Here is a 27,810-nt window from a genome sequence, read left to right as displayed (position 1 = left end):
GGAAGATGCGAGAGGGCCAATCTCGTAAGTGAGGTCGGTTGCACGCCTTAAGACACGGTAGGGTCCGGAGTACCGAGAAAGTGATTTTTCGCAGAGTCCAACACGCCGAGTCGGAGTCCATAGAAGCACAAGAGCACCCGGAGTGTAGATAACGTCGCGATGATGGGATTCATAGCGGTGCTTCTGGTGTCCTTGCGATGTAGTAAGGCGATGGCGAGCTATTTGGCGTGCCTCGTCAACTTTGGGAATGGCATCGCGGGCGTACTCAGTGGGGAAATAGACGGCATCGGGGATGATCGTGCTAAAGGTAACTTTAGGTCGCGGCCAAACAGACGATAAAAGGGTGAAAAACCAGCGGTATCATGACGGGAAGAATTGTAGGCAAACGTTACGAAGGGCAACGCAACATCCCAGTCTTGATGGTCAGAAGAGACATACATAGAAAGCATGTCAGTTAGCGTGTGGTTGAAGCGTTCGGTCAAGCCGTTGGTTGGCGGGTGGTAAGCCGTCGTAAATTTGTGTTTTGTCGCGCAGGAGCGAAGCAAGTCATCGATAACTCTCGAGAGAAAGTAGCGGCTACGTTCGGTGAGGAGTTGACAAGGGGCTCCGTTATGCAAGATGATATCGTGGAGCATGAAATCAGCGACGTCCGTAGCACAACTGGTAGGGAGGGCGCATGTAATTGCGTATCGCGTGGTGTGGTCCGTAGCAACGACAATCCATCTGTTTCCAGAAGTAGAGGCAGGAAAAGAACCGAGGAGGTCAAGGCCAACTCGGAAGAAAGGGTCAGACGGGACGTCAAGCGGCTGAAGGAGGCCAGCAGGAGGCAATTGTGGTTTCTTTCGTCGTTGGCACGGTTCGCAAGCAGCAACGTAGCGACGAACGGAGCGGTAAAGACCGGGCCAGAAGAAGCGACGCCGAACGCGGTCGTAGGTCCGGGAAACTCCAAGGTGACCAGCGGTCGGGGCGTCTTGGAGCTCCTCGAGAACGCACAAGCGCAGATGCGTAGGAATGACGAGCAACAGCTCGCGTCCCTCCGGAAAGACGTTGTAGCGATATATTGTGCCATCTTTAAGCACGAAGAGGCGATTAGACGGATCGGGTGCTGCGGAATCCAGCTTCTGACTACGCTCACGTAAGATGGGATGACGCAGCTGTTCATCCCGGATGTGGCTTAAAGCGGACAGCGAGAGTATACAGGCAGGCGTGTCATCGGATGCTTCGGGTGAATCCACGGAATGCAGGACAGAGTCAACGTCCCTGTGCAATCACCTAGGTATACTCACCCAATCACCCAGTCACCCAGAATTATAATAAGCAGAGTAGGTTTACTCTTGGAGAGAGAGAGAGAAACAACTTTATTTAAGTTTACTCTTGGAGCCGCAGTGGCCAGCGACCAAGACGCCCTGTGGGATCTTTAAGGGACGAAACCCAGCAAAGTGCGTGGTGATCGGTAGTGACAGTGAAATGCCGGCCATGTAAGTAGGGGCGGAATTTGCCCATCGCCCAAATGAGAGCAAGACACTCCCGTTCCGTGATGGAGTAGTTCTGTTCGGCTGGAGAAATGAGACGGCTGGCATAGGCGATAACACGGGCATGCCCATTCTGATACTGGACCAAAACAGCGCCGATTCCGTGGCCGCTGGCATCGGTGCGGAGTTCTGTTGGAGCGCAGCAGTCGAAAGACAGGTGGTGTAGTGAGCGACGTGATAAGGGTAGCCTGTGCCCCAATAAAACGAGACGCCTTTCTTCAGTAAATTTGTGAGAGGGCGTGCGATTTCCGCGAAATTCATGACAAAACGACGAAAGTAGGAGCAATATGAAAAGTTCGCGCGCACCTCCGGAAAATGCTGGGCTACGATCGCCCAGCTTCGCTGTTTCAAGCGTTCCGCGCCGAAGAGCAAGGTTAAGAGTTTTTTTTTAATGTAATACGTTATAAATAATTAACTGCACATATATATTGTGTATCCGAAGGTGTCTCATCCGAAGGCCTGCGTTTGAGTGGCGAAACTTGCCGCTTCCCGAAGCGGGCACTTCGTGCGATTCTTGAAGAGCCAGCCGCCTCAAGAATGGAGTGTTTTCGGTGACACCAAAGGAGCTCTACATTGTTTGCTTACCTCCTTACACTGTAGAACCTACGAATAATTAGTTCAAGAAACTCGTGACCTTCTTCATTAGTTCGTCGAGCAAGCACACGGCGTCACGTTTCAGTACCTTGAAAGCCACTGCGGCATAATGGCCAACGAGCATGCAGATAAAGCTGCGCGATCTGCGCATAAAGAGACGTGCAGGAACCCATCCAGCCGTCGAGAACAACAGCATCAGTGAAACTTTGCGTGCGTGCGTATTATGCCAAATAAACATTTTAAAAAAATCTGCGTCTCCCACGCTTATGTGAATCGATGCTAGGCGAGCCTTTCGGTGATGTTTGCGCAAATGGTCAAGTAAGTGTTATGCAAACATAACGCTTATGAGAGAAACACTTGCAGGAAATTACATAAATGACCTGTTTTTATGCAATTAAAATTCCAATGACGCTAGGGCAATTGAATTTTTAACCATACGTGACGTGGTCACGGAAGTGCAACGTGAAGGCCCAAATGTTTAGCTGCATGCGCGGCCTATAATAAAGGTCTGCAGAAACGCGCATCAAATGCACAGGCGCTACACGAAGATGGCTTATGTTAACCAGCTTCTTGTTTAGCTCTCTGTTGCCGACTTCTTCACTTCAAGCATTTGGTAATGGTTCTTGGGTACTGACGGTAATGGGATGGTGGCGCTATATTGACGACTCATCACCAGAGGTAAGTCAGCAAGGTGTTCTTGCCGACTACGACACAGGTGGCGACCACAAGAGCGGCAAAACTTGCCCCGACTGCAAGTGATCAGTCCACCCACCGCCAAGCACCTGATGTGGGAATGTCCGGCACACGAGGGGGTGCGGGGAAAGCACCTTCACCCAGCTACGACGAGTGGATCCGACCGGTATAGCGGTCTAGATGGCCGACGCGCATTGCTGGAGTTAGCCCTGGCATTTGGCACGGAGTACGGGCTTTTACAGCGGTTACAACCCTCCCACCGCGGCTTGCCCACGTTACGCAACTTTTTCACCTTCCACATTACTCATATTAGGCCAAAGAACCATAAAAAAATAAAACATTTATTCAAACAATCAACGTTATTTCTTACCGGTATACGACAAGACTGCTAGCAGATGCAGCGGTGAGCATGCTCAGCCAATTCAAGGAAGGTTGTTATCGAGGACGCCGCTTAAAATTAAGTATGAAACTTTGGCACTAAGTACACCATCCACAACGCATATCTTTACGACGCCAGATCGACACCGCCAATGGAGCCGAATTCGCAAGGGAAATGTCAGCACTTACTATATCACGTGGCCACGAAAAGGTGCCCAGGGATCCAACAGAATTCGGGGGATATTTTTGCCACGGCTTATTGCAGCTCCGAAAGCTGGTCGGATATTCACCAGCAAATCATAAAAAGCATACGCCTTTTAATGTACTATCTAACTTAGGGATGGAGATATCGTGAATAATTTCCTGTAGTGCGGCCAATTAAGCTGGTTAGTTGGGTTTCATTCCTAACGACGCCAAGAGCGCAAACAAGCAAGGGATATTGTCCCGTGTCTTCAAAGGGGGCTGACGAGGTTTATTGAGAGCAGCTGGCCCCTGGAGAAAACGGCGGCCGCAGCTAACTATCGAGCGGGGGTATTTAGCACGCACAGTTCTTTCTTCGTGTGCCTCTGCTCTTGCACTGTCCCCACAACTACAGGTGATATTTCCCCTCTTCCTCGGAAAGAGCATCGGCTCGGTGCTCAACAAGTGGTGTGATAAAAGAAAAATAAAAACAAACAAAACACCGAAACAAAAACAAAAAAAACATGCTCAATGCAGATGGGCGCGCACAGAACATAAATGCACAGAACACAGAAATATAAATGAAGGCAACACAGACGCAAGAATTGCTTAATAAAGGAATTCAATAGCAAACTGAGCCGGTCCTCATGCACATATTTAAGGCCTATAAGTTGATTCGTTATATCAATACTGTAATAACTTTTTCGTGCAAGGCGAACAATCGTGCGTGTGACGCCAGTGTGTGCGTCACGAGAGTAGCAAGACGACTACGGCGAGCAACGATAGTATTTTGTTTTTGCGAATACTATATTTTACAGCCCATCCTGCTGCTAGCACGCCTGATACCGAGGACCGTACAACGTCGCACAGCGTCTGTGCGCTGCTAGCTGATACAAGGGATTAGTGGGGAACCAGGGCCGATCTCGAAAAAGGAAGGAGGCGAGAGAGGAGGATTCTCCCAGAATAGAAGAATAGCAGATACTAGCGCCATATCGCTTTTGTTAGGAACGTGCTGCTATGCAACACCGGGCACGTCAAGGACAGTGTTAAGGTTCACTACATTTATTTCCTGCGTCTATTGCGTAATATAATCTTGCGCATGCGCGCATGCTGCAGGTCGTGCTGTTCGAAGTGGCGCACGAGCCAATCGTCTCAAATGGATGGTTTGCGTTCGCACAAGAGTTTCGAGATAGCTCACCGGCTCCAATTCATACATTGCAATATGTGTCGTAAATAATTAACTAAGAAGTTCATTAGTCAATTTGTTTTAGTTGAATAAGTGTTTTTATTTATCGTGCTACGAATGTCCGTCTCATCGAATAACCCAGCTCAATGATAAGAATTGTGCTACCTGCCACAGTCGATTTCTAAAAATTCTGTAAAACTTAAAAATTAACACTCGATATGTACATATGCTTTGACTTCTTAAGTGCTTCGCCTGGGCAACAAGTGATAGACGCTTCAGGGGTTATTCCGTTTCAGCGAGTTGTTTCTACGACATGAGAGCCTTTGCAGGCGAAGCGTGGTGGATGCTTTCAGAATTCATCGTTGCTTTCCAAGGGCACTGTTCGATTAGGTTTCTGTCCTAATTCAGGGAACTAGTTTCCGAAAATGAAGGTTTCAGAATGTATACTTATAGTAGAAATTGTGGATAATTGATTTATCGGACACTTAACCATTACTGTCCATGCACTTCGGCAGTCATTGCAGCCTAAAACTAGATTCTTTCGAGATGAGCTTCTCATTTAACTTTGATCGTCGCACGACCATGCTATAACGCGCTACAAACCAAACCAGTAACTCTCGGGCGCCGCCCACGTTTCACCTACGTTACACCGATGCAGCAGCTTAGTTAGCATATGTTACGGTATTTTAAATGTTAATAACACTCTATATTCCGCAATGAATTGGTCTCCGAGGGCGAGCATTAGAAATAAGGAAATTGCAGAACAACTCACCTCCCGATGAATGTGGAGGTTAATGCAATTAGAATTGGAGCATGTATCGACCCACTGTAATATCCCTTCCAAAACGCGTCATGCATCAGGCATCTATGCAGGCTGGCTCCTCTTTGCAGCCTTCATTTAAAGACACTGTGGCATCCAGCGGCAACACGGGTAGATGTGTCTGAACATGTGTGACTCGGGTTAGATTCCCTCTAATACAGGATACATATTAACAAATTATTTTGCTATTGAAGAAAGGCAAATACCCAGTGACCATCACCAGCCTATATTTATGTCCACTGCAGGACGAAGGCCTCTCCCTGCGATCTCTAATTACCCCTGTCTTGCGCTAGCTGATTCCAACTTGCGCCTGCAAATTTCCTAACTTCATCACCCCACCTAGTTTTCTACCCTCCTCGACAGCGCTTTCCTTCTCTTGGTATCCATTCTGCAACACTAATGTTCCACCGGTTATCCATCCTACGGATTACATGGCCTGCCCAGCTCCATTTTTTCCTCTCAATGTCAACAATATCGGCTATCCTCGTTTGCTCTCTGATCCACGCCGCTCTCTTCCTGTCTCTTAACGTTAGGTCTAACTTTTTCGTTTCATCTCTCATTGTGCAGTCCTTAACTTGTTCTTGAGATTCTTTGTTAACCTCCAAGTTTCTACCCCATATATTAGCACCGGTAGAATGCAGTGATTGTGCACTGATTGTAACCCAGTGACCATAGTTGGCGTCAAATAACTTCATTGAAGCGCGGCACATACCAAGTTAGGCATACCTAATGACCTAAGCTAGGGTGACAGACGTTTCTCGGAGAGTGGCACCTAACCAGTTGAACGTACAGTTTGACCCAAGTTGGCGCCAAGGAGGTTCATTGAAGAGCGTACCCAGTTGCACGTATAACCTATCCATCCAAGTTGTCATCAGAGAGGTTTAATGAAGTGCGGCAAATAATAACCCAGATACCCAAGTTGGGGTGAAAGAGGCTGATTTAGTGGTGGCCCATAACCAGTAGCACATATTCAGTGACCCAAGTTGGCATGATAATAGTTCATTTACGAGTAACAGACACCCAATGTCGCGTACCCGTGACCCATGTTGTTCCGACGGTTGGCTTCAACTGGATACCCAGTGACCCAAATTGGCGGCGAAACGGTTAGAGAACCAGCCCGACAGAGAGACCCCTAAAGGTGCCTTTAGGTTCCCAAATAATTTCAATCGCATCAATAGGGTTGTGGCTAGTTTATTGAAAGAATAATTTGTTTTACTTCTGGGAAATTGTGCAGAAATATTCGGAATGCGTGCACTTTTCCGTTCTGTGCAAAAAGCTGCTAAAACCGAACAATCATCTTTGCCTGAAGCGCAGTAGTTTGCTTCTTAAATCTTCTTTGTAAAAACCCACTGCACTTTCGTGCTATATGTAATTGGACAAGACATCTAATATATATCTGTTCATAAATAGTGCCGTATCTCGGCAGATATAAGGAATGATACACTCAGACAACCGTGAATGATTCTCCATAACCGGCAACACGAAAGTGTAATACAGGGAGAAATAAAATTTTGCGAGTCATAAAAGAAAGATGCAAAGAAGGAAAATATGGGCGGTGCATTCATACTTTCGATATGATAATCCATTTTAATGAAATTTGCAGTTATTTGCATTCTACTTAATCAACTCGCACAGGAAGGCTTTGATCCTTTATGCAACTCCAATAATGAAATAAAACTATTCTGTCAGTTATGCCAAATAGACTAGTATCGCATACAAGCTTTGTTCATATATTACAGTCATGAGTGCGTGTTAACACACCTGTACATACGTGTATATAGATATGTGTGCATCGCTTGTGCATATGGTACCGTAAAAACCGGAATATAGGTCGAACTTTCTTTCGAAAAACCATTGCGAAAAGTCGACCCTCGTCTTATATACCGGACATTGGCGGAAAACCTACGGAAGTATTGCAACAATGGGCAGATGAAGTAAACAGCCGCCTTCGCCATCGCATTCAGGCTGCTTTTTCACATATTGTTTCAAAATGAGCGGAAGCCGACGGCAATTCACCGTCGCCTTCAAGAAGAAGGCGACTGAGTACGCGGAAGCCCACGGCAACCCACTAGGTTGCCGTGGGCTACGTATCGTGCGACCATCGACCCGCCTGTTTGTCAGCACCTTATCACCACGGCACGGGGCAGAATTTAAATAAATACTGTCACCATTGTGCAACCGGCTGAGTCGCATTTGTTTAAAGGTAAGGTGTCTTTCGGTACTTTTGCCACTGAAAAGGGTTTTTTTTTTTCATTTTTAGAATTGGTTAGTTGGGGGGTCGACCTATATTCCGGTTCGACCTATAGTGGGGTTTTTACGGTATGTATCTGCATGTGTGTATATATGTATAAATGCGAAATTGTATGTGTATATAAATATGTATGTCTTTGTGTAATTTTACACTAGATTTTTCTTTTTGTTGAAAGTGCATTTTGTTTTCAATATTACTTTGTTGCAAGTGTTGCATTTTTCGTAATGTTTCCGCAGTGCTCTGCTGTCAAACGTATAAGGGGGCGGGACCCTCGTCAAGCTGTACCCCAGCTTTTAGTCCTGTCTCCTCTTTTTCAATGTGAAAAGAAATAAAAACTATTCATTCATTCATTCATTCATCTTATTGTTAGTGAGCACGCCTTGAGTATATGTTTTATATGACGATTATTAATATCAAAGGCTATAAATACCCAGCGAGACATACCCTATGATCCAAGATGGCACCAAAGAGCTTTATTGAAAAGCGCGCATACCCAGCGGCAAATACCCAGTGACCCAAATTCGGGGGAAAGAGGTTGGGCGTGGACATACATAGACAGACAGATACATAGAGACATACCGCAAACTGGAAGAAGTTCCCAAAAACTTGGAGGACGCTTAAGCTTCACCTTTAAAAGTGCAACGCGATAACATTCAAAGATCCCTGACCGCTTCTCACGCTTCCCGAAAACAGCAGCTAATGTAACCCTAATGTTTTCCTGGAAACGCTGGTGGCGAACGCTATGCAGGAAGGCGAGCTTTCTGGTTCTTCCCCCCTACCCCCCCCCCCCCCTCCCCAGCCGACGGCACCGTTGACGCGGATTCGCGGAGGCGAGCGCCATCTGGATGGTTATGCAAAGAACCGCGCGGGGCGCGTCGCTCTTACTGAGACTAGGGAGCCTACATGCAACGCCGTTTTAAAACGGCGTTGCATGTAGGCTCCCTAACTGAGATAGACCTCAAACGGCCGCTGCAAAAGGGGTTTGCGTTTTCACATATCATAATTATGTTTTGTCGTATATTCAAATTACAATCAGACGCTATTATGTCTGTGGGTTGTGTGTAAGTTGTACTTCACGAATTTTCTGACGCATTTTATTTTGACAAATTTAATTAGTTAAGTAACGCCTATGCGCCCGGCGGAGGGAATGCGTGGTTGGGGATGCTATAGGGAGCCTACATGCAAGTTCTTTTTTTAGGGTGGTGACAACCTTTGTAAAGGTAATTGCCGCCACCAGCTAAGTTAGCGGGTTAAACTTTCCGACAATTTATAAGATGTGGAAATCAATATAGCGAAAGACCAGCCGACAGACCACGTTTCCCGCAACTTTGGTGACGTGAAACTAGTAATTATCTTTTTTCAGTAAACTCTGGCATCAGCCGCCAGATACATATAGAGTGTCTGAGCGCAGTACACGACAAGTATACATTTTAGCTAAACTGTCTAGTAAGCATAGTCGTTAGTACAGCGCACTTCAAAGAGCACCCTTTATATATTACGTACAAGTGGAAGCCAACGACAATGCTTAATGCAGTTCACATTCTAAGTGTTAGATAATACTACCCCGAGCACGCCACCGAGCCTTATAACTTGTTGCTTTATACGTGTCGAATGACTTACAATAGAAAATAAATACGCTTGATGTGCTAAAATAAAAGCAAGAGCAAGTCGTATATTAAAGATGCATGCAGGTTTCGTATGCGCACTGGTATAAAACTAAAAGAAATTTTGTAGATCGCGTGCCAACATTTCTACATCAGAGCGTGACAAAACATAAAAAGAAGAAACGGTAATGCGCCTCCACTTCTAGCGAGATTGGGAATCAAAATGGCGACTCCCAAGATTTGGCGGTAAATAGAGGACAAAATTTTGGTGTTGTTACCCCCCTAAAACAGAGTTAGCATGTGGCTCCCAAGGGGACGCGTGGGTGAGGATAATTTTTTTTTTTCATTCCCGACAACGCCACGAACGCCGGCGCCGACACAGACACCGGATTTTCTGCGACATGGGGCCCTTAAAGATGTGGCGTTAAAATGCTCAACTCCAGTTAACATCACTACGTAAAGGTTGTTTTGTTGTATTTGTGATACTCAGTGGTTCAAGGTGGCGTCAAAGAGGATCGCTGAAGTGTGGCAAGTGCCTAGCATCCCATATCCAGTGTCACCAGCGGCTAATACACAGTGGCACATATTTCCAGAGTGCACAATCGCAGGGATCGGCCCACAAGAACGCCAAGATACACGGGAGAAACTGGGTTCACGTGGAGAAGAATGCTTCGTATGAGAGATGAGTATGTACAAATGTGTCATTTGAGATAAATGTTGCCTGCTAATGTTAGTTCGAGTTGTGTGTTACTCCGAGCCCACCTGTGCGTCCTTGGGCACGTGGCAGTGGCACGTGTCAAAATACAGGTATGTGCAACACACAGCACTGAGCCCAACCAAAGCGCAAGGAAAGAATAGAGAGTGACGCTCGGGCACCTACCGCCAACGGAGCCGAGGTGCTCCCGAAAAAGTCCACGATTGCTATGTGGCATGACTCCCTAAAGTGCTCTGGAAGCTTTTCAAATATTTGACAAACTTTTACCGTGATTTAATGTAGCGGCGAACGTTGGTGCGACATTGTTACCGTAAACAGTCAAGAGCTCACGCTCTTTAACCTAATGGCTAACTTATTTTGAATATAACATGAATGACTTGTAAAAGTGCAGCAAAATGAGCTAGCTGCTTCTGGTCTGTGGGGGACCTACTGCTAACGGAGCCGAGGTGCTCCCGAAAAGTCCACGATTGCTATGTGGCATGACTCCCCAAAGTGCTCTGGAAGCTTTTCAAATATTTGACAAATTTTTACCATGATTTAATGTAGCAGCGAACGTTGGTCTGACATTGTTACCATAAACAATCAAGAGCTCACGCTCTTTAACCTAATGGCTAATTTATTTTGAAGATAACATGAATAACTTGTAAAAGTGCAGCAAAATGAGCTAGCTACCTGTGGTTATCAGCTAGAAGCAGGGAAGCTCTAAAAGAAACTGTCAGCCTTCCCACTAGGGTGGAGATTAGAGTTAGTACACAGGGTGTCCCAGTGATCACGCAGCATGATTTACAAAAACACAATTACAAACAGAAACGCGTTACGCGGAGCAACCTAAGTGTGTGTCGTTCCAGTAGGTGGAGTAGCCGCCAGTAATTTAAATCGAAGCTTTCTTGCCGGCGTCTGTAATCCGACGAGCAGGGCACACCAACTGCGCGAATTCGGATCGATGAGTGCTTTCTTGTTGAAAGGAAAGTTGGCGCTATCTCTGGAGCACTTGAATAGCACGGACTCAGCGCCAACGTTTAGGGGTAAGATTGGAGCGAAGAATGGTAGACTCACATGTCCGCGTCTGCGGTCCGCCCCCTCGCTTCAACCCAGCCTGCAGGGATCTAGACAACAAAGACCCGCTCGTATCATACCACGAACTCACTTCAAATCATAGGTTAGCACGAAGAATTTTTCCTCCTCCTCCTCACCAAAACCTCAGAAAAGCACAGGCCGTCACTTACAGACAGTTGCAGACTAGGACATACATCACACCAACAACACTAAGCAGAGAGAGAGAGAGATAATTTATTTGAAGGAAGGCAGAGAGGTCGGCCTGAGCTAGCATGCTCTAGCCTGCTACTCTGCACAGGGGGAGGGGGGAACGGGGACATAAAGGCTGGATGAGGGGTGATTGTGACATAGAAGAAGGATGTACAACGGTAAAGGCAAGTTCAGCATCCTCATGGCTATCAACTAAGTCCAAAAAGGTCCTTCAAACGTGTCATCTACCTTCCAGAGCATGGACGGAGTCACGAATACAATTGAAAGTTCACAAAAACTCGCCGCGAAGAAGCTTGTGTATGGGCTTCTCCTGCGTGAGCGCCACAGGTGCCAAGCATGGTAATTAAATTATGTAAAGAGCAGCGATCAGCTGCTCCAGTACGGCGAGGACATGCACGGCGCTTTTAGCGGCCGGAGTCTGGAGACCACAGAGAATCACGCGCATTGATTCTAGCAGGCATTTCAGCATTTTTTCAACGCTTTCTTGGTCATTCTTTTCAGCTCCTTGCTATAGGGTTATCGGCTTTACTAGCCCTATAATCCACTTCTTGACGTAGAGGAACACTACGGCATGGTATCGTGGGCGTGGATCTACTGGGTAGCGAAGGCCACTCCATGTCTGTGCCACCCAGGGGCGACGAATGTGCGCCCTGTGCTCTCGGAGATCCTGAATTTGCTGTAGGCATGGTTACCGTCCTCGATGCCGGCAAAGGCAGAGGTTGTCGAGGCCCCTGCGGCACACAATCCAGTTCTCCTGAAGTCATTGGATGGCGCTTCTTATGCGACCGTTGTGTGCCTCGGCGAACACCAAGCAGGATCAACCCTGACCTTCCTACTGCATGCCCACACTGCAGCCACGAATACAACAACTTCGAACACATGCTCTGGCTGTGCCCTGCCAACGCGGGCACGGACTTTCCTGACCAGTCCTCCTGGGACTCAGCGCTCAGAAGTACAGAGCTCATCGCTCAGCTCAAGGCTGTCCAGAGGGCCCGGGCCGTCGCCGAAGGACTCTGTCTACCGGCCCCGACCTGAGTGGAGCCACCGGATTGATTGGGGGGGCCTCCGGCCCCGCTTTAAATCTTTCTCCTCGGGACCTCAATAAAGTTCGTGCTCACTCACTCACTCTTGCCGGCGGCTCTGTCCGTCCGTCTCGCGTCCCACACCCCCACAGCGCATGCGCGTCCCCTCCCCCTCTCTCTACTCTCCTACGCTCCCCAATTTCTCTCCTCTAGGAATCCGGAGCGGCGCGCACGACAGGTGGTGCAACAGCTGCATACTCCGTTGGGGGCGCCACGGTAGTTCCGCGGTATGAAAATGATGGAGCGCGCGCGCCTCATTCTCCTGTGCAGCGCCGCGATGAGCGCTCGGGCCGCTGCCGCGAAACCATCTCCCGCTCAAGCTAACCATCTCCCCGCTGCTTCGCATCCACACACGGTTCCCTTTAGCGGGAGATGGAGTAAATAATTTTTTCGTTACTGAGATTTACTTAGGTAATTGTAATTAATTATCTAATTCGAGAAGTACTGTTCTAATTACCAAAGTGTCAATGAGAAAGTTGTAGAGCAACATGAAAAACTCCCGGTACAGCTTCCTGTTTCTCAATACGGGCTACATAAAAGTGTTTTTTCGAGCGTGAAAGAAGACCGCGAATACACTCAAAGTGCCTCGAGCGGCCAGTCGCGCGGCAATTCTGCGTGTATTCGCTGGCTTCTTTCACACTGAGAAAAACACATTGATGTAGCAGGTATTGAGCAACGGAAAGCTCTATCGGTAGTTTTTCATTTTGCTCTACAACTTTCTCATTGGCACATTATAATTACGACAGTACTTCTCGACTTAGATAATTAATTATAATGACCTAAATAAATCTCAGTAACTAAAAAGTTACTGGCGGCTACGACATCGTACCGGAAACAATACGCACTAGGTTTGCTTCGGGTAACGCCGTTCTTTTTTTAAATCCTGCTGCATGATAGCTGGGACACCCTGTTTATGGCTCCCGCAGGGAGCCGTAGGGAGCATATAGAGTACCTCTAGTGGAGATGGATCACCAGCGAAGCTGTACTATGGTGGGAATTATGTATTTCCAATTATGACTATTAAGATGTGATGGTGTAATTGATTATTTGAACTATTAAAGAATGAGAAATATATATGATCCGGTGGTTTTAACTTAATTATTTAGTGACCATAGGAACCATGGCCATAGGGTGTACGGCAAAGGCTGGCACGTTCTTCATAAACACGTCCCCAACGCCGCGCGCGTTCGGTGCGAACGCGGGCTAAACGCCGCCGCCGTCAACAACAGTTCTGCGCGTTGCTGGTGCTGCTACATGTCCAAGTTTATACAGCTCTTCAGAATTTTGAGAATGACAGCCCATAAACAAATATCATGAAGCAAAACACCAGCAGCGCATGCCTTTGATGTTAAATCTTCTCAGACTGTCCGTCATCATTTATTGTTACGATGTCAGAGGATGTAAGATTATTGTTTGTATAATGTAAGAATTGTTGGTGTATGATGATATTGAAAGCGAGGTTGCATAGCATGTACGACTTCACATAAGGATATTCGACTTATATGCATGTTGCCTTACACTTTTGTATATCGATGTTATCCCCCCCCCCCCCCCTATGTAATGCCCAAGCTGGGCCTTTAGGGTAAATAAATGGGGGAAAAATGGAGTCGCCAGTTCCCTTGCGCCCGGTCGCAAGACACGCATTTGATGCCGCAGCTACACATCGCCTCCCCTCCCTCCCTCCCTCCCTCCCGTCCCCCCCACGGCCATTCGCGGGACTGAAGAAGTCAAGGAAACAAGTATCAGCATGACTCAGCGAAAATGACAATGACTCAGCGAAAAAAGATTAACACTCAAAACCTACGGAATGGGTTCGGATGGGGTACTAGGTGAAGGAAAAGGCTAATGTTGTTGCTCGAAGTCATAGTCATGACCGTGACTGAGCAAAAATGACATTGACTCAGCAAAAAAGATTAACACTCAAAAACCACTGAAATTGGTTCGGACGTCAGTACTAAGTGAAGGAAACACTAAAGGATGGTGGTAGAAGTGATAGTCATGAGCATGACTCAGAAAAAACGTCAATGACTCAGCGAAAAAAATATTAACACTCAAAAAACGCCGGAATGGCTTCGGACGTGGGTACTAAGTGAAGGAAACACTAAAGGATGATGGTAGAAGTCATAGTCATGAGCTTGACTAAGGCTTTCACCTTAAGGTCTCTTAGGTGTAGCTAAAGGGACTCCTTAGGACTCATGACATGAGTGTCATGTAGGTCATGAAAGAGCCGCCTACGTCTTGGTGCTCTCATGGTCATTTCGTTAACTTGGCAGGCTCCCCGCGCACTGCTTCGCATAACATCGATTCCCACAGGGCATGGGATCTGCCGGCTTTCTTTCTTCACGCGGACACGACCATCGGAGACTGAGCCCTTGACAGCTTCGCTGTAAGATCTACTGAGCCCATGCAACGCACATTTCGGAATCTGCGTGAAGTGAGGCTTTCTGAAGTGAAGGCGCGAGAATGACGACGGTCGAAGGGAGAACATACACAGGGCGCCTGTTTGTGTGTGTGTTCTCTCTTCGTCCGTCGTCGTTTTCGCGCCTTCACTTATATATTCACTTATATTCTACGTTATTATAAATAACAGACGATAAAAGGGTTACACTAGGCATTTCTGTAGACTTCTCCAAGGCCTTGGACAGAATAATCACATGACATTATTTCAAAAGCTTTCTACATATGGCGTAAGAGGGGCGGCACTTGAGCTGATCACTAGCGATATCAGCGACCGCGTTCAATGGGTCACGATTGGTAATTCAAAATCGAGTTATAAGCAAAACAGACATGGCGTACCCTAGGGCAGCATCCTACGACCTTTCTTATTTAATATTTATGTTAATTATTTAGTGCGCATAGACAGTGAAGTTGAATACGTCATTTACGCAGACGACACAACCTTACTTATTTCAGGAACTGACGCCAACAGTTTTAAAGGCAAAGCGAACGTAGTATTGAAAAAAAATTACAAGCGTGTTCTGTGAAGAACGCTGTTTTGATAAACACAGGCAAAACTAAAGCAGTTTTATACAGAGCAGAAGCCGTGTCGTACACACTCAACCGGACTCCTACATTGGGCCGCAATGTAATCGATATAGCTAGTGAAGTTAAAACTCTTGTGGTGACTCTTTACGAATTTATGTTGTGGTATGCGCACATCGAGACCTGGACAGGAAAACTGACCCGGACTTTAGGTATTTTAAGAAGATTTCAGAACACACTGCCTCAAAAACTAAGCGGCCAATATATTTTGCTCTGTTAGAATCGCACACAATATATCGCCACTTGGTGTGCGGAACTACCACGGCAACAAATATGAACAAATAATAACACTGCAAAAGGGTACGTTAAGAACTATTGCCAATGTAGCGTTTTCAGCTTCCTTAGTACCGCTATACTCTAGTTTACGTGTTAAAAAAGTTACCGCTCTTTATCCCATGCGTATTCTTTGCCTGTATAAGTCGCAAATTAAGCACAGAATTACTTTTTTATCCGAAACTGCGAGTTTACATAGGAAACCAAATCGCTATACAACACGACACCATCAATTCTGGTATGCCCCACGGCCGCGCACAAATAATGGAATGCAAGCACTGAAATATGATCTTCCGTCAACTCTAAATAATCATAGTTTAAATGATTTGCCTGTCAAAAACATCTCTTATAAGAAACATAAGAAATTTTTTTGTGATTTCTTTCTGCAGTTCCAATAGTTGTTGTGGTAATGTAGAATTTTGTACTGTTTGCAACGTTCTTATCGAGTTGATCATCCGTCGGCATGGAACTGCTTGATGTACTTACGGGGGATGGGAGCTTTGTCAAGCCACGATACAGTGGCTTTTTTTCCCATCTCCTCAGTCATGTGATGTATTGCATGTCTGGAACAATAAAAGACTACTACTACTACTTCAGATCATGCTTAACCAACAGGCCCAACTATTCATCCTAATGTAAAGCTTTCGTGAAGCGATTAATGAGATGCTATCAATTTGTCCGTTGCATTCCTGCGTGTATTGCGTTAAAAAGACTATTATATCGCCTTGCATTTCTTCATTTCTTTTTATTCATTTTAACTGTACGCCCGCTTCTTGCTCGTTGTGGGTATGTGTCGTAGTATGGAAATGATCACTATCAACACAAAGAGTTATTTAGCGCAGGCACGATCGAAGTACACGTGTTATTGTGGCCTAAACCCTCAATGCCACGGCGTTGGTGGGGTAGACAACAGCTCCGCGCGCGGCACTCGAGGTCGGGACAGCCAACCGGTCTGACGAGTCCGATAGATCCGGTCGACGCACACCTGCGTACCATGATTGGCAGGCGACAGCGAGAGGCTTGCGGTCGAAGAACTTTACCGATGCTATTTAATGGTCCGTATCTAAGAGGCTGTTTATCTCCATGTCCATCAATGTCAAATCATTATGAACCGGGATCAAAGGACTGCCGTGGCGGCACGGACCCGATCAAACATACTCTGGCACGGCCGCGAGGACCGTATCTTGAAAACGATCTGCGAATCGGGCAGGGAGGGACAACTGCTGATAATTCCGCGCGCTGTTTTCGCCGCTTCGTTCCCGTTGAAGCAGCAGACGGCACGAAGGTAAGGTCACTCGCTGCTGCGGGGTCTATCTTGAAAGCGATCGTCTTGCGCGAGAGAGGAACGGACGGACAGTTTTCTCTTTGGGTAAACAAGGAAATGCTTACTCATTTAAAACTTCGACACCACCTGAGCACTTCCTATTATTTTCAGCACTTCGTATGAGATGCAAAGGCGTTACTGGCCACTTGAACGCCGCTGAGCGGTTCTTCGAGTTATGAACTCATCGCGGTAAAGCGAGCGCCTTGAGACGCTTGGCGCGTTTTGATTGGGCCTTACCGAGGCGCAGTTAGAATGCAGGCGAGAGAGTGCGAGGACAAGAAAAGCCGGCAGATCCCACGCCCTGTGGGAATCGATGTTATGCGAAGCAGTGCGCGGGGAGCCTACCAAGTTAGCGAAACGACCACGAGAGCGCCAATACGTAGGCGGCTCTTTCATGACCCACATGACACGCCGTCCTCAAGAGTCCCTTTAGCTACGCCTAAGAGAGCTTAAGCCGAATGCCTTAATGATGCTCATCACTATGACTTCGACTATCAATCTTTAGCCTTCTCCTTCACTTAGTACTACACCCGAGCCCATTCCATTGGTTTTTGAGTGCTAATCCATTTTGCTGAGTCATTGTCGTTTTTGCTGAGTCATGCTAATGACTGACTTCTATCATTCTTTAGTGTTTCCTTCCCTTAGTACCCATGTCAGAAATCATTTCAGTGGTTTTCGAGTGTTAATGTTTTTTTTTTTTGCTGAGTCATTGGCATTTGTGCTGAGTCATGCTCATGACTATGACTTCTTCCATCATCCTTTAGTTTTTCCTTCACTTAGTAAGCACGTCATAACTCATTTTGGTGGGTTCTGAGCGTTAATCTTTTTTGCTGAGTCACTGTCATTTTTGCTGAGTCATGCTCATGACTGTCACTTCTACCATCGTCTTTTAGTGTTTCTTTCACTTACTACCCACTTCAGAACCAATTTCGGTGGTTTTTGAGTGTTAATCTTTTTTCGGTGAGTCATTGTCTTTTTTGCAGAGTCATGCTCTTGAATGAAGTCATGCTTGAAGTCTTGAAGTCATGCTTCTACCATCATCATTTAGTGTTTCCTTCCCTTAGTACCCATGTCCGAACTCATTTCAGTGGTTTTTGAATGTTAATATTTTTTCGATGAGTCATTGTCATTTTTGTAGAGTCATGCTCACGACTATGACTTCTACCATCATCATTTAGTGTTTGCTTCCCTTAGTACCCATGTCCGAACCCATTTCAGTGGTTTTTGAGTGTTAATATTTTTTCGCTCGGTCATTGTCCCTTTAGGTGGCTGTTTCATGACCTACATTACACGCATGTCATGAAATTTATGTTCGTCATACACTGTTGTTATACTATGCCAATTTTGGTACCTACCAAGTTAACGAAACGACCATGAGAGCACCAAGACGTAGGCGACTGTTTCATGACCTACATGACACACATGTCATGATATTCATATCATAACCTATCATTTATGTTCGCCATACACTCTTGGCATAGTATGCCAATTTCGGTAAATACCAAGTTAGCGATACGACCATGAGGGCACCAATACGTAGGCGGCTAGATAGATAGATACTGTCAAAGGGGGCAAATGTTCGCCAAGAAATGCTTCGATTTTAAAATGCGCGGATAACGCAGGCTTGCCAGAGTGAGAGCGAGGGAGATGTTGCGTCATGGAGATGCCATCACCCCTCACGTAATACCGAGGCTGCAGGGGTTCGCTGTCGGCCATAGAGTTTCATATACAATTACTAGAGGGAACTACGGCGCTATAGTGTCTACGGCGGCTGCTAAATGGCCGTCATTTAGCCAGCATGGGAATGATTGGTAGTATGTGCATCTTCGTGCTTCTCGCTTTAAACGACCTCGTGACATTGCAAAATGGTCACCTTTAAGAATGTAATGCGTAGTAAATTGTTAAATACACATTATAGTGTATATATGAAGGTGCCTCATCCGAAGGTGTGTCATCCGAAGGCCTGCGTTTGAGTGGCGAAACTTGCCCCTTCCTGAAGCGGGCTCTTGGTGCGATTCTTGAAGAGCCAGCCACCTCAAGAATGGAGTGTTTTCGGTGACTCCAAAGGAGCTCTACATTGTTTGTTTACCGCCTTACGCTGTAGAACCTACGAACAATTATTTCAAGAAACTCGTGAGCGTCTTCATCAGTTCGTCGAGCAAGCACATGGCGTCACGTTTCAGTATCTCGAAAGCCATTGCGGCATAATGGCCAACGAGCATGCGGATAAAGCAGCTCGATCTGCGCATAGAGACATGCAGGAACACATCCCGCCGTCGAGAACAGAAGCAGCAGCGAAACTTTGCGTGCCTGCGAAATATACCAAACAAAAAAATTACAAACAAAAAAATGTGTCTATCTCACACTTATGTGCGTCGATGCTAGGCGAACCTTTCGGTGATGTTTGCGCAAATGGCAAAATAAATGTTACGCAAACATAACGCAACTGCCCGAAAAGCATGCAGGAAATTACATAAATGGCCGGTTTATTATGCAATTAAAATTTCAATGACGCAAGGATAATTGAATGTCTAAAAATACGTGGCGTGGTCACGGAAGTGTAACGTGAAGGCTCAAATGTTGAGCTGCATGCGCGGCCTATATTAAAGGTCTGCAGAAATGTACATTAAATGCGCACGCACACGGCTCATGTTGACCAGCTTTTTGTGTACCTCTCTGTTGCCGACTTGTTTACGTACTTCTAGCATTTGGTAATGATTATTGGGTACTGACGACAATGCGATGGAAACACTATATTGACGACTCACTGATAACGATAGAAATACGACGGCCTGACAACTGATGGCATGACGGTGATGGCTTGCCGACTACGCCATGATTCCGATGTGACGGTTGCACGTGAAGACCAAATGACGACGAAGGAAGGAGGAGACAATGGAATGAGGACATCGTAGTGACGACAACTGAGTGATGGCGACAAAGTGAATGAAGACGACAGATGACATGGAACCACGCCTGCGGGAAGCTCCCGCAGCGGGTCGCTGTGACGTCATGAATTTGGACGGGGCGGGTCTGGCGCAGGGCAATATATATATATATATATATATATATATATATATATATATATCTTGTGAGACGACGCCCGAGACGAAGGCAGAGCTCTTGTATTGTCGCACAGCGCGAGACAGCCCACGAACACCAACCCGACAAAATGATGATGATTATGAGGATGGGTATATACACATGAAGACGATGATGAACTGCACAGTTAGCGCTCACAATATATATATATATATATATATATATATATATATATATATATTACTACAAGGTGGACTGCATTCCTCTCTAAAGAAGGCGCACACGTAACTTAGCAGGTTTTGAGAAATTCTACGGAACCACAACAGTCTCAAATGGAGACAATGCTTTCAAATTCGGAGCGTCACACGCACTTTCCTGGGCCTTGGTTCCACGCAGAATTCAAGCAGCTACGGTTTAGCCTCCATTTTTTGTTGTATAATGAACATCTTCCCACAAAATTCTTGCATTTTTATTTGCGAGCGCATTAATAATACAAACTGATTAAGCATTTCGGTTTAGTTTGACCTAATACGTGCTACATTTCACAATCCAATACACTTCGGCAATTGCAGTATAATGCCAGAAACGAAGATATTTCCCGTAGACTTATTGGAAGTATACCTGATCTAACTATTACATCGACATTCAAACAATTCATTTCCTAAACTGTTTAGGCAGCTTCACTAAGCATATGGAAGGGTGCTGTGATTGCTATTAACCAAGCTCATTATAACCAACAATGCATCGGTCTCCGAGGACGAGAATTATCCGTAAGTATATGTGTAGCTAGCTTTTTGAAGGAAAAGGTTGTTTCACTTGAAAACCATGCATCACATTCCAGAACGCGTAGGCATCATTATATGCATAGATATGTGGAGAAGGGTGAAGTTTGTTTAAAGTTAAGTGATTTGCCTTTAATACTTCGCTACGAGAATCGTCGGCAGAGTCATATTTTACTAAAATAGATAAAGAATCTAATATGGATCAATTATTTAAAAAAGGGACGCAGATTCAACAGACCGGCTGACTTCGGCGTGATGCGAATCTTTCGTGAAGCGGTTACTTTAATCAACTAAAACTAAATCTGATGAAAATTATTGTCTTTATTTTCATTGCAAGCGGACAGTAATCTGATACCACACTTACGCTTATGCACGGGACACGTAACAGCTTTAATGTCGAGTAATATTGCCGTACACACGCCGTTCATAAGCCATGCTGAGATGCAAGCAGCAGTTCTCGCGAATGCAAAATGTCACGAGCCCACGCAATCATGTCACGGCCACGAAGACAATGTTTGATGTTGGTCTATGGAGGAATGGTCAGGAGAGGCGTTTGCGGAGAGAAGTATGACGCGACTGACAGTGGTAAGACTGACTAATATTTGACGATTTCAGTACTGGCTCGTGACATAGTGGAAAATAACGCCCGCACACGTTACACGCCAAGGTAGCGGACCATGCCAACCGTCTCAAAGAGCGCGCTCGCATTGAAACAAGAGAAGTATGCATGCGATTGCAGCCGAATTGTTACAGCATTTGACCGTTATGCTTTAGAACAGAGGTTGCAATCAGCGCGAATAAGACAAGGACACGAAGAAACAAGTACCACAAAAAAGCACTTGTTGGTGGTATTTGTTTCTTCGTGTCCTTGTCTTATTCGCGCTGTTGGAAACCTCTGTTCTAAATCATGAACTAACTAGCCCTCATCAATACCGTTAGGCTTTCAGTGGGAGCTTCAACCCCGCCATCGGACTCCTAATCAATTTACTTTATTTGTAGGCACCTACGAGACGCTCTACATCCGAAATGAGATGCACTACTTCTTGGTTGACTCAGCGCCGGACAAGCACCTCTTTTCTGTCTCCAGTCTGGCTTTTCCCTTACGCAAGACGTTAGAAAAGTGGCAGTTTTATGATAGACGTCGAGCAGAGGTAAGTCATCAAGATGTTTCTGCCGACGACTACACACACGGTGCCCACAAGAGTCGCAACACCTGCCCCGACTGCAAAAGATCAGTGAGACCCACCTCCAAACATCTGATGTGGGAATGTCCGGCACACGATGGGGTGCGGAGAATGCACCTTCACCAGGCAGACATACCCAGCTACGACGAGTGCATCCCACCGGTGGGCGGTCTTGAGAATCGCCCCGCAGTCGTGGAGTGAGCCCTCGCATTTGCCATGGAGCCCGGGCTTTTAAACCGGTTACAATCCTCGCCCCACGGCTTGCACTCCCGACAAACTATTTGCTCTTCCACATTACACATATTAGGCCACAGAGGCATCTAATTCATAAAGCATTGATTCAATCAGTCAATTTTATTTCTTTAAGGTATACAACAGGACAGCAGCTGCAGCGGTGACCATGCGCAGCAAATTCAAGGGTTTAAATTAAGTAATGAAAATTTGGCGCTATGTACGCCATCCACAACGCACATCGACAACAGATTCCATTACCGCCAACGGAGCCGAATTCCTACTCGAAATGTCAGCACTTGCTGTGCCACATGGCCTCAAAAGGTGCCCTGGGTTCCACCCGAATGCATCGCAAATGTTTGCCACGGTTTATTGCAGATGCTAAATTAGGTCAGTCATTTCAGAACAAATCATCAAAAGCGTACACCGTTTAACCTAGCTTCTAACTCAGAGATTGAGATATTATGAAATCTTCGCTTTAGTGCGGCGAATTGAGCTAGTGAGTTGGGGTTCATTCTTCCCGACGCCAACAGTACAAACAGACGAGGGTTATAAATCTCAGCGGGCAAGGCAGGAGTGAAAGTGGCCAGATGTTCAAACGATGTCTCTTCCTCTTCTTCGTGCAGGTATGCTACCTTAATAACGCTTATTGTATTCGATCTGACAACCGCTTCTTATTGCTGATGCCTTGCCCCCCCCCCCCCCCTGAATGTATTTCTACGTGTATTTCTGTATTTGCTGATCTTGATTACTGCATGAGCAGCCTCCTACTGAGCGGCGATATTGAAACAAACCCGGCCCTTCAGAATGCTCCGCCACTCAAGCGGATTATTCTGGCTCTACGGTATTTGAAATGTTCGCTCAGCTTCTTGTCGGGCAAAGTAAGATAACACAGGATACAGTAGACATGCTAAAATCTATCGACGCTTGCTTTGAGGCCATCGAAAAGCGAATAGTGAATCTTGGGCAGCAGGTACCCACGTTTAGTGCAGCACACTACGATAACCTACAGAATCAGCAAATTCTGTCGGTTATCGTACTGTAAATTCTTCTCAAAATGATGATTTATAAAATCACTCCCATGGGAACAACCTTATTTTTTATGGTCTAATAGAATCTGAGCATGAGACTGATGAAGCGCAGCACTTGGAAGTTAGAACATTTTATTGCGATAGCAATTATATGGACAATCAAAAGCAGATTTCTGCCGTCGGCGTTGCCGTCGTCGTCGCCGTCGCCGTCTTCATTTCAATGGAGATGAAATCGTCGCCGCGCGCCGAACGCTGTATGTGCGAGTGAAAGGGCGCGAGGGGCGCGCGCTTTCACGTGGAGTGAACGCACGGCGGAGAACAAACGCGCGTTCTGCGCCGTGCTCGCTTAAGGGCTGCAGAAGTAGGCGTCTCTTTCCTCCTTTACAATCACCATATATGTAGAGCAAACGCGCCTTCTTCCGACGCGCGAGAGGCCGTGGGGGAGGGAGGAGGGGGAGGGAAGGGAGGCGACGTTTAGCTGTGGCACCAAGTGCCTATTTATATCAGATGCTCCGGCAACAGTCACCAACGCCGCACGCATTTTGAGCGAACGCGGGCAAAACGCCGGCGGCGTCGACAACAGTTCTGCGTGTTGCCGGTGCTGCTGCATGTCCAAGTTTATACAGCTGATAAAGCTAATATCATTACTCCGTATAGCTCTCTACAAATTTGCTATCGCAATTGATGCTTCGCCTTTCAGGTGAAACTGCGACAACTGTTTTTCACTGACGTACTCCTGCTTGATTTTCCTGAAATTGAGCGATTCCATAGGCTTGGTACACTTGAAGGTGGGAGACCTCGCCTAGTCATTGTGAAGTTCCTGGATTTTCGTGACAAGATTAGTGCTCTAAAGAATGGCTATAAACTAAAAGGGCTCCGTGGCGCCTATCCGAACACTCGTATGTTTCTTCAAACATACGCGCCATCCGTAAAAAAAGTATGGCACGCTACAGCACCATTCCGTAACAATGGTTCAGTGTTACAACTCAGGTACGACCATGCGTTTGTTGATAATCAGCTCTACAATTGGGACGTTGTTTCTAACTCACTTGTGAAAGCTCGTGATGGAGCCACTCACCACCATTTACCGCTTTCCCAATGGAACAATTCATCCATGATAAACTTTGTATACTAAATCTTAACGCAAGATACTCAACTAACAAATATTCAAGCTTTGCCTCTTTAGTTGCATCACATTCGCCCCTTGTTATCGCTGAGTCCTGGTTGCATAAGGACATCTGTGAAAGCGAGTTTCGTTTCGCTTCATGAAGGAAGAACTTCGTCAAAAAAAATGATGCAGCTAAGAACTTCTATTATCATTTCACTCTACCTAATTTGATGAAAAATAACCACAAAATTTTTGGAGCTTGATTTTGCGTATGAAAATTACCACCCAGACATTTCTATTAGATGATTCCGAAATAAGTGATCTTAGTACTATTGCTAAAGCATTCAACGACTATTATGCGAGTGTATTTAGGTGATGTATGTACATCAGCTTTGACTTCCCAAGTGCTTAACCTGTGCAGCAGGGGAGAGGCGCGCTTCAGGTTGATTGGGTTGCTTCTATGACATGAGCTCCGTTGCTGACGAAGCGTGAAGAATGCCTTCAGAATTCTTCGGCGCTTTCCAAGGACATTGCTCGGTCAGGTTCCTTTCCTAATGTAGGGAATTGGTTTCCAAAAATGAAGGCTTCAAAATTTATGCTTATAGTATGAAGTATGGATGAAGGACTTATCGGACGCTTAACGGTTACGGTCCGTCCTCTTCGGCCGTCGCTGTATTTCCCTAAAACGAGGTTCTTTCGAGAAGAGCTCCTTATTTAACTTTGATCGTCGAACGACCATACTATCACTCGCTTGGAACCGAACCAGTAACTCTCGGGCGCTGCCCACGTGTCACCTACGTTAAACCGATGGAGCAGCTTAGCATATAGTACGGTATTTTAAATGCTATTAACGCGGTACCCTTTATCCCACAATGAATCGGTTCTCGAGGACGAACATTAGCATTAGATATAAGGAAATTTTAGTAGAACTCACCTCACGATAACTGTCGACGGTCATGGAATTAGCATTGAATTGAATACCCCCACCACTTCTTTTCCCGACAGCGTCGTTGTCGCTAGCTGGTGCGGGAGCTTCAAAGCGACGTCGCAATCAGTCTTTCGTTTTCTTGTCTTTTCTGTCCCCAGTATTCTCAGACGACCCTCCACTCGAAGCGTCTTCTTCACTCCACCGAGTTTAGCACAGCGCCGACAAGAATTGCGATGTGTTGTCATTGAAGCGTACTGGCCACTTCTGTCGACGGACGGCACTGCCAACCGCTTTCTCGAGTAAATATGAATAGATTGTTTTCATGTGACGTCACGGAGGCAGGTTTCACCGACTCTAGTAACCTAAAAATGACAGCTACGATGACGTCAGTGCCCCGTATTTTCACGCGCACACTATTTTGCTTTTTCACGGCGACAGTTTTTCACCGGTTTATCACTGTTATCACTTTGACGCTCGACGCAATACGAGCCTGTCATGCTGTTATGTTTCTTGCTTACACCGCTTCTCGACCTGCTATAGTAACCAAAGTTGGCATCCACGATGACGTATGTGAAACTATGTATAGTCACCTAGCAGACTAGGCAACTATTTGTATCCGCCCCGTTTCAAATATGATTCCAATAAGTATTGTTATTATCAACATCATCATCGTCACCATCAGCGTAGTCGTCGAGTCGAGGTGCAGTGTTGAGTGGAGCTACTTTCGGTTCTAAAATACGGGAGTGAAGCCGCCTGCCAAAACTCAGAGTGAAAAGACGTTTCTTTTTTTTTTTTTTTTTGGGGGTATTTCAGTAAGATAATTCATTACTACAACACAACCTAATTTTCCCTTTAGTGTGCGTTTAACCCTTCTCGGTGCAAATTTTATTAATAACCTAAGAAATTTATATTCAACTGAGCTGAGTGGGAAAGCACAACAAAAAAAATTACCATATCTACAGTTTCTGCAAAAATATCAAATGCTTTTTTTCGCATGAACTGCCAACAAATGCAGGTGCTAGAGGCAGCGCATGCTCCTCAGAACTTCTAATCCATAATCATAAAGGTGCGAAGTATGGCAACAAAGAATCTGAAGACAAACTTTGCGCCACGCAAGGCACGTAATATGCCTGAGGTCGCATGCTTCTAGAGATACCACACAGAGACCCATATTCAGTTTGATGCAGTGCGTAGATACTTGCGAAAAATCAGGAAGAACCACCTGTGGCACGAAATTGCCATGTTTCGTAATTTAGGAGTTCCTGATGGTCGGGATTCGAAGATTAGCTTGGGTGCTTGCTTTTCTCAGCGTCTGATCAGTTTTCCTTAAGCGTTATCATCCTTTCGAGAATCAGTAGACCAGAAATGGTGAAGGTGCGCGCTCCTCCCCCCTCCCCCCCGTTCCCCTATTGCGGGTGGCCCCGTGTTCCCACCTGTAGTTCTTGACGAACGTGGCGCATCCCAGGAGGCGGTGCTCGGGCCCCACGTGCCTGGGCGCCAGGCTCCACGAGGCGAGTGCACGGGATCGCTCACGCCGCCTCGCGGCCACGGCGCGCAGAAACCGCTGCAGGCCTTCTTCCTCTGTCTCCTCCTCTTCCTCCTCCATTTCACTGTGGAAAAGACAAAACACACGACATCATTTCTGTTCGTTTTTCTTCACTGATGGCGCATACCGACTGTGGGTGATCGGCCAAGATTGGGGTAGTATTGGGAAATGAGTTTAGTTATTACTAGATACAATAAAAAAATTCTGGAAAAAATGAATGAAATAACATCACGAAGAATTCATCGAAAAATTGTTTCGAAGCAACTAAAAAATTCTCTGCGGTTGAGCAAGGATCCCAAGGACAGTGTCCAAGTGAACGAATGTCTGGAATGGTAAAAGTTTTGCCAATTTGTCTAAACTGTGTTTCTAAAATGTTTTGCCTTAAAAATCAAAAACGAGGACAGAATGAAAAAAAAAATTACCAATCATCTCATCTTCCCCACAGATTCGGCACAAAGGGGAGGGTGCCAGACCAGCCCTGAGATGATAAAAATTTAAAGGAGTGCAGGCACCAAATTACCGGGAAAAAAAATTTGCCCCTTGCTTAATACGCAAAATCTATAGGGGAAAATAATAATAGCCGGCATATGTGTCATCGCATTCTCAGTAATTTAATATCACACAGATTTCCATAACATAGTTCTAGACTTCCACCAGCAGGGGTGGATAACCTTTGGGTGACGTAAATCAGGAGCACACGCCGTCAAGGCATTCACGCGAACCACCAAAACCTCGACGGCAACGAACTCTTCCGTTGTCTGTGAGATTTCGCTCGTGGGCCCACGTTTGTCCACGCCAGAGCTAGTTTCATACAAATAAAAATTACGTTATGGTGTTTTAAGTGCCAAAACGCACTTGCTTTACCTCGCCTAAAGATCCTCGCCGTGTTTTGGCAAGCGCACGTGCAGTTGTTTTGAAAACGCCAAGCATTTCGCTGAGCCGAATGACGTTTACATGATGGCTATCGCGACGAGTCCGGGGAAGGAAAGCCACTTTTCTTCTCTAGATTTAAACATTT

The 27,810-nt window shown here is 46.0% G+C and overlaps 1 protein-coding gene across 1 annotated transcript in view; it reads right to left on the bottom strand.

Moving 5' to 3' along the window:
- Window positions 1–27,810, bottom strand: part of LOC119432949 (uncharacterized) — a 226,515-nt gene that overhangs the window by 120,090 nt on the left and 78,615 nt on the right. The window contains exon 6 of the mRNA XM_037700094.2: window positions 26,680–26,856. Within this exon, the coding sequence (XP_037556022.2) occupies window positions 26,680–26,856 (177 nt within the window). The remainder of the gene's footprint in view (window positions 1–26,679; window positions 26,857–27,810) is intronic.

The sequence above is a fragment of the Dermacentor silvarum genome, chromosome 11 (assembly GCF_013339745.2).
Source record: "Dermacentor silvarum isolate Dsil-2018 chromosome 11, BIME_Dsil_1.4, whole genome shotgun sequence".
In the NCBI taxonomy this organism is placed as follows: Eukaryota; Metazoa; Arthropoda; class Arachnida; order Ixodida; family Ixodidae; genus Dermacentor; species Dermacentor silvarum.
Note: the sequence above shows the minus strand (reverse complement) of the source record. Positions and strands in the feature narration are given on the sequence as shown.